This window comes from Phyllobates terribilis, unplaced genomic scaffold (genome assembly GCF_046119375.1).
Source record: "Phyllobates terribilis strain yellow unplaced genomic scaffold, ASM4611937v1 Scaffold_9__5_contigs__length_417890890, whole genome shotgun sequence".
Lineage (NCBI taxonomy): Eukaryota > Metazoa > Chordata > Amphibia > Anura > Dendrobatidae > Phyllobates > Phyllobates terribilis.
Genome location: NW_027362769.1, coordinates 285,745,515 through 285,753,353, shown reverse-complemented (window position 1 = coordinate 285,753,353; position 7,839 = coordinate 285,745,515). Strand labels below are relative to the sequence as shown.

At 44.4% G+C, this 7,839-nt stretch overlaps 1 protein-coding gene across 1 annotated transcript in view; it reads right to left on the bottom strand.

The window, feature by feature from the left end:
* Window positions 1–1,129: 1,129 nt before the first annotated feature.
* The window catches only part of TRA2B (transformer 2 beta homolog), a 30,421-nt gene continuing 23,711 nt past the window's right edge, over window positions 1,130–7,839 (bottom strand). Inside the window, exons 7-9 of the mRNA XM_073647855.1 lie at window positions 5,969–6,028; window positions 5,670–5,743; window positions 1,130–2,376 (exon numbers count right to left, since the gene is read on the bottom strand). Of these exons, the coding sequence (XP_073503956.1) occupies window positions 2,366–2,376; window positions 5,670–5,743; window positions 5,969–6,028 (145 nt within the window). The 3' untranslated portion in view covers window positions 1,130–2,365. The remainder of the gene's footprint in view (window positions 2,377–5,669; window positions 5,744–5,968; window positions 6,029–7,839) is intronic.

Here is a 7,839-nt window from a genome sequence, read left to right as displayed (position 1 = left end):
TTGTCATGATCTGGTCGCTATGAGCGCCACCTAGTGGTCGGCGCTCATAGCACAGGACCATTTCTGCTGCATGCAGGGGATCTGCTCGTCACCTGTATGTAGCAGAGACGATCAGACAACTGCTGCTTCTAGTCTCCTATGGAGACTATTGAAGCATGCAGTAAGTGAAAAAAAAAGGTTTTAAAAAAAATAAAAAAAAATATAAAAGTTTAAATCACCCCCCTTTCGCCCCATTCAAAATAAATTAAAAAAAACCCACATACAAATTTGGTATCACCGCGTTCAGAATCGCCCGATCAATATAAAAAAAGAATCCGATCGGTAAACGGTGTAACGAGAAAAAAATTCTAAACGCCAGAATTACGTTTTTTTGGTCGCCGCAAAATTGCAATAAAATGCAATAACGGGCGATCAAAACATCGGATCTACCCCAAAATGTTAATAAAAACGTCAGCCCGGCGCGCAAAAAATAAGTCCTCACTTAGCCCCAGATCACGAAAAATGGAGACGCTGCAGGTCTGGGAAAATGGCGCTATTTTTTTTTAGTTTTTTTTACCGAATTTTGGAATTTTTTTTCACCACTTAAATATAAAATAACCTATACATGTTTGGTGTCTACGAACTCATAATGACCTGGAGAATAAGAACGGCAGGTCAGTTTTAGCATTCAGTGAACGTGGTAAAAAAAAATAAACAACTGTGGTATTGCACTTTTTTTGCAATTTTACCGCACTTGGAATTTTTTTCCCGTACACGATATGGTAAAACTAGTAATGGCGTTGAAAAGTACAACTTGTCCCGCAAAAAATAAGTCCTCACACAGCCATATTGACCAAAAAATAAAAACGCTATGGCTCTGGGAACAAGGGGAGCAAAAAACGACAAAACCCAAGGTTGTGAAGGGGTTAAGCCTGCTTCTGGTATATGTTGATGTATCCACAAATATTGCAATTTTCACAATGGGCAACGAGAAAAAAAAAAAAAAAAAGGAATTACTATAATGGTAACTGGGCACTGTCATATTTCCAGAGCCCCTGAGAATACAATGGAAACTTCCCAAAACTAACCACATGTAAGAAGCTACATTGAGGTTTGTCAATTTTTTCCAGGCAATTAAAAATGAACACTGTTCAAAAAAAACATTTATTTAAAAATTAGCATTACACAAGAAAAGCAACATGTGCATTTGTTTAGAGGTGTGCAGTGCCAAAACTTTAAACTGCCTGGCACACCTATACAACCCGTGGTTCTTTTATAGCCTTGCAGTTATTTTTCTGGATCAGAATATAAAACTTACACACATGCGCAACACTGAAGCAGAGAACCTTAGACTCAAAAAGCTATAACTCCCCCTGCAAAAGCTAGAAGTCTCAGCTGAGGCATGGTTAACTGACACAAAGGAAAAATTCATAGTGTCATATATTGCAAAAGGTAGACTTTGGTCCCGATTTATCAAGACCAATGGTTTCCACACTGGTAGGAGGACTGCAAGGCGCTTCATTTATTAAGAGGCACATGCCTCTTAATGAATCAGGAAAGGCGTGAAGTGGTGTGCTCCTTGCCACAAATACCACGTCAAGCCAGGAACTGGAGCAATATTTGTGGCTTAAGGAACGCCACTGCTAGACATTGATTTGCAGTCACCATATCCCAGCTCAACCCAGTTTTGTCAGAAGGGCAAAATTGGCAAGAAAACACCAAAAGAGGTAACAATTTTGCAGTCTACTATTGCATAAAAGTGACTTTCCCAAACTTTGCACACTAGTTTTCCAGCATTAAATCTTTGATGAACTGGGGACAAAGTGCTTTTACACATTCCTTAGGTCAGACAAAACTGTTCTGGTCATAAACTTAACTAATAACCCTCCCTTTAAATATAGTCACGTTACCATGGTTTTGACTGTCAATTTAGCATGCTTTAAAGTCATACTTGATGTAATTTCTATAGGTTAATAAAGTGAATTAATTTACTGGTGTTTTGACTATTCAACATAGGCCTCTAATCTAATAAAGGTAAAGAGGTTAAACAGACTGCATTTTACAGGGAGCATTTTTTTGGGAAGGTATTTATAAACAGAATCACGGGGAGTTGTGGAGCAGACAGATTATTTTGTTTTTAACAATGTCTGAATAGGACAGCATTTAAAATTTTTATGGATTGAAAAAAAAAAAAGCCTCAAATGGGAAAAAGTATGCAATTATTCTACTTGTTACAATAGAAAAAAAAATTACACATGCACATCTGTCAATTCACAATTTCTACAACAAAATGTCCTTTGCTAAATTGTCAAACACATGTTAAAGAGTAGGATGTACATCTTCATGTATGAACACGTTGATTTAATTCTGTCAAGTAGCTTCCAATCTAATAACGGCCTAGGAAGAAAACAAAATAAATATTTTAGCAACAAAAAAAAAGTTATGTAAAACACATGCAGTTAAACCAAACAGATTGTATTATGCTTTTATGACCAACTTAAAAAGCAGGAGATTGCCGCCCTACTAAGACTCCACTCCATTTGTTCTAATAATCACCAAAAGGAGTCCATTGTTCAGTTTGACAGTAGCAAGCCACAATGGTAAATCAATAAGAAGTGGCACAGTAAACCTTGGACTCCAGTCTCCACCTTGACATTGCTGTGACAGCTGATTGACTGATGCCAATCAGCTCACTGGTGGTAGTTTGTGTCAATGCTTCTGATCAAACAGATCAAGGGCCCGAGCCCATGTAGTTTATGCCACAATGATTTGCAACTGTCAAAATTAAAAACTCCATGGATATCCATCTGTGAAAAACAGATTACCTACTGATGGTAAAAACAGACACTAATGAGACGCTGATTCTGGTCTTTCCCCCATGTACATGTTTAAACACGGACATGTGAATGAGGCCTCAGTTTCCAGCAGCTTTTATTAATAACCTATCCTCAGGATAGGTCATTCGTACTTAGCCAGTGGAGGTCTGAATAGAAGTTATGAAGTTCTCAGCAGTGACTGCTACATATAAAAACAGCTGAACATCATAGCTCTTGTTAATGTTTACATCTGATGAGAAGTATAGGTTATCACTATAAAGTTATATTCACACTAGATTGTGGCCCGATTCTAATGCATCGGGTATTCTAGAATATGTATGCGGCAGACCGGGCGCAATCAGCAGAGCAGGGTTTAAATTTGGCGCCAATACTGCTGATTGGTCGCGGACGCCAGACGCGACCAATCAGCACAGCAGTGTTTAAATGTGGCGGCAAGATCGGTGATTGGTCGCGGCCACTATTTAAATGTGGCGCCAAAATCGGTGATTGGTCGCGGCCGCTGCCCGCGACCAATCAGCAGAGCTGTGTTTAACTTCAGCGCAAAGATCACTGATTGGTCGCGTGTGGAGAGCGCGACCAATCAGCGAATCGTATTGGTGAGGACCGGGGAGCGCCGCTGCCTGTGCGGCTACTTCCGCTGCGAGAAGCTGGGAGATGAGCGACTGCTAGCAGCAGAAGTATCCCGACCCACAGAGCCGCTCCCCGGTCCTCCCTCGACACCCTAGCCGCTGATGTCCCCACAGTATCCGCATAGTGTTACAAAGGTCCGGACATTTGTGTTAAAAACCGCTGATTGGTCGTGGCCGATATTTAAATTTGGCGCCCAAATCGGTGATCGGGCAGCGCCCGCGACCAATCACCGATTTGGGCGCCAAATTTAAATATTGGCCGCGACCAATCAGCGATCTTGGCTCCACATTTAAACACCGCTGTGCTGATTGGTCGCCGACGCTGGGCGTGACCAATCAGATTTTAGCGCCACATTTAAATAGCGTCCGCGACCAATCAGTACAGTAGTGTTTAACTTTTGCGGCAAGATCAGTGATTGGTCGCGGGCCAAGAACGCGACCAATCACAGATTTGTGCGGCACATTTAAATAGCGGCCGCGACCAATTGGATGTCAGCGCCGCTCCCTGGTCCTCCCTTTACACCCTAGCCGCTGATGTCCCCACAGTATCCGCATGGTGTTACAAAGGTCCGGACATTTGTGTTAAAAATCGTTGGTCGCCGACGCTGGGCGCGACCAATCACCGATTTTGGCGCCACATTTAAATAGCGTCGGCGACCAATCAGCGATTTTTAACACAAATGTCCGGACCTTTGTAACACCATGCGGATACTGTGGGGACATCGGCGGCTAGGGTGTGACGGGAGGACCGGGGAGCGGCGCTGCGGGTCGGGGTACTTCTGCTGCGAGAGCCCGCTCATGTCCCGGGTTCTTGCAGCGGAAGTAGCCGCACAGGCAGCGCCGCTGACATCCATGCGGCTAGAGTGTGAAGGGAGGACAGGGGAGCGGCGCTGACATACAATTGGTCGCGGCCGCTATTTAAATGTGCCGCACAAATCGCTGATTGGTCGCGGTCTTGGCCCGCGACCAATCACTGATCTTGCCGCCAAATTTAAATATCGGCCGCGACCAATCACCGATCTTGGCTCCACATTTAAACACCGCTGTTTAAGTGTTTAACTTTTGCGGTAAGATCAGTGATTGGTCGGGTCCAAAGACCGCGACCAATCATCGAATCGTCTTGGTGAGGAGCGGCGCTGCCTGTGCGGGTACTTCCGCAGCGAGAACCCGGGACACGAGCGGGCGCTCGTACCAGAAGTATCCCGACCGGCAGTCCTTCTGCTGCTACCGGCCGGGAGATGAGCGCTTCGCGCCGGTCATCACCCGGCTGCATCTCCGTCCCGCAGATGGGTCCAGCGGTCGGAGTCCTTCTGCTGTTACCGGCCGGGAGATGAGCGTGTCGCGGCGCGCATCGCCGCTGAGCTCCGTCCCGCAGATGAGCCGCTAACTGCCGCCATCTTTTTTCAGAAATCCCGCGGCGCTGATTGGCCGCTGCCGGACCAATGAGCGACGCGGGATTTCCAGGACAGACAGACAGACGGGATAAGACAATTATATAGTAGATACCCATGTGCGTTGTTACTGAGAGAAACAGATTTGTTCCTTTTGCGTTATTTTATTATAGCGCCATTAATTCCATGGCGCTTTACATGTGATAAAGGGGTATACATAGCAAACAGCAATAGTTTGAACAAAAACAAGTCATTAAATCAAAATCTCCCACACTTGAAGTAGCTTGACAATTTTTTTTATCCATCAACTTTTGCAACGATTAGTTAAAGTCATATGTAACAAGAGGGAACACAAGCACACAGTATCCAACATGTTTCATCTGTTTTACGCAGCTCCTCAGACTTTAATAGGACATCCACAGAGTCTGAGACCAGGTGTTTTTTTTACATTAGTGCGTATGCATCAATGGACCTATATGGGGAGCGTGCTTTTCAAAAGGAGAAGGAGGTGGGGATGAGAGGGAAACAACCCCCCCTCCCACACACGTCAAACGCAGCCTTAGCAAAGCAGCATTTTGGCTGCAGTTTAATGACCTTTTAGAAAATGTGTAAGACAAGTTGATTTAGCTGCTGATATAACAATTTGAGCATTTCAGAGCCACTTCTACACAAAATGCCAGTGATCTGAATGCTCATTTCCGATTTTTATACATTTCAGCGACTTAGAGATTAAAAACAGGCCAATACAGTTCTGCTACTCAACAGAACCCCCTTGTATGAACTGCAGACAGATTTTGCAGTGGAAAGAAATATTTCTGAACAGCACAACTTACGTGGAGAATAAGAACGAGACCTGGACCGAGACCTGTATCCGCCTCTGCTATAGTATGGTGAAGGAGACCGCCTTCTGTCAAGTCAAAATTAGGTTAAGAGGGCATGAGATGATTAGAGCAATTTAACAAGCTTTTTTTTATTTTTTTAGCCTCAATAAATATCATACTACATTTTATTCTATCTTCTGCAATTACCAAGTCAGACACCCCACCCCAGCAAAACCCCAACACCATACATTTAACAGAATAAAACAAAAGGCTGAATTTTTTTAGTACAAACAGCTAATCAGGCAAGTTACCTAGAAAATTGATCCCTGTCCTGGCCTCCACGCCATCCTCCACCTCCACCTCCGCCTCCCCTGAAATCCAGAATATTAGATACATTAATATGAATAGATCAGAAAAAAAAAGCTTCATAAACTCATCTAAAGACTATGTACAGATTTGAACCCTTTAATGGTTTACATGGTTTTATGAAAACCTGTTTGCAATCTTTTTGTAAACAAGACAGTAATAATTTTATTTAAATAGAACAGACATTCCACAGCCCTTTACAAAGTGGGGACATGTACAGACAAGACAGACATTACAAAGTAACTGTGTTCAGTTCAACACTAACAGGAGTGAGGGTCCTGCTCGCAAGCCTACAACCTATATGGAAATAGGGGAGACACAAAAGGTAAAAAAAAAGTGCTTGTAATGTATGGTCCAGCCATCATAATAAATAGGCGTTATGATACAAAGCTGCATGAGCCGATCAACAGCCATGTATACTTTACATCATGTTTTTACCAACTTTTTTTTGTTAGGAAGTTAGAAGGGTTAAAAGTAGTGTTGAGCGAGTATGTTCTGTTAACCTACTTCACTCTCCGTTGACATCCCCACTATCATCATGGGCGACTTTAACATCCCCATTGACACTTCCCTCTCAGCTGCCTCTAAGCTTCTATCCCTCACTTCCTCCTTTGGTCTTACTCAGTGGTCTTCCACACCCACAAAGACTGCCACACACTGGACCGCATCTTCACCCACCTCTGTTCCCTATCGAACCGCTCTAACTCACCTCTCCCTCTTTCTGACCACAACCTACTCACATTCTCTTCTCTCTCCTACACGGGGCAACAATCCCCACTCCACAAACTTGCATACCCTAGTAGAAATCTCAAACACCTTGACCTACTCTCTGAAACCCTCCTCCCTCTTACAGACATTAGTTCCTTACATGATGCAGATGCTGCTGCCACTTTATACAACACCACAACAGCTGCAGCTCTCGATTCGGTCGCCCCCCTCACACATACCAAGGCTCGCACAAACAGACAACCCTGGCACACCAGCCCAACTAAAGAACTGCGACGGGCCTCCAGGGTTGCTGAATGTAGATGGAAAAGGTCCCACTCCCATGAGCACTTCATCGCATTCAAACAGTCCCTCACTACCTTCAAGTCCACACTCACTGCAGCAAAACAAACACTTTGCATCGCTCATATCCTCCCTGTCTCACAACCCTAAACTACTATTCAACACCTTCAATTCTCTCCTCCGTCCCCCAGTGCCTCCTCCCTCTCCTCTTATTTCAGCCGAAGACTGCCTCATTCGTCAAGCAGAAGATTGACACCATCAGACAAAGTTTTTGCCTAAAGCCCCCACCGCCCCTCCCCACACCTACTCAACCCTCCTCCACCAAAACTACATTCTCCACCACCTGTAAACTTGACCCAATCGTGTCCCACCTCATCACAAACCTTACCACTATCTTCATCCCAGCCCTAGCCCACCTCTTCAACGTGTCACTAACAACTGGCGTCTTCCCCTCATGCTTCAAACATGCCTCAATCACACCCATCCTCAAAAAGCCCTCCCTTGACCCATCCTCCGTGTCTAGCTATCGCCCCATATCACTTCTCCCCTATGCCTCAAAACTACTGAAACAACATGTCCATTCTGAACGGTCCTCCCACCTCTCCTCCTGCTCCCTCTTTGACTGCCTACAATCTGGTTTCAGACCGCACCATTCTACTGAAACTGCACTGACTAAAGACATAAACGACCTACTAACTGCCAAATCTAAGCGATACTACTCTGTCCTCCTCCTCCTAGACCTGTCATCTGCCTTTGACACAGTGGACCATTCCCTCTTACTCCAGACTCTCATCTCTCTGCATCACAG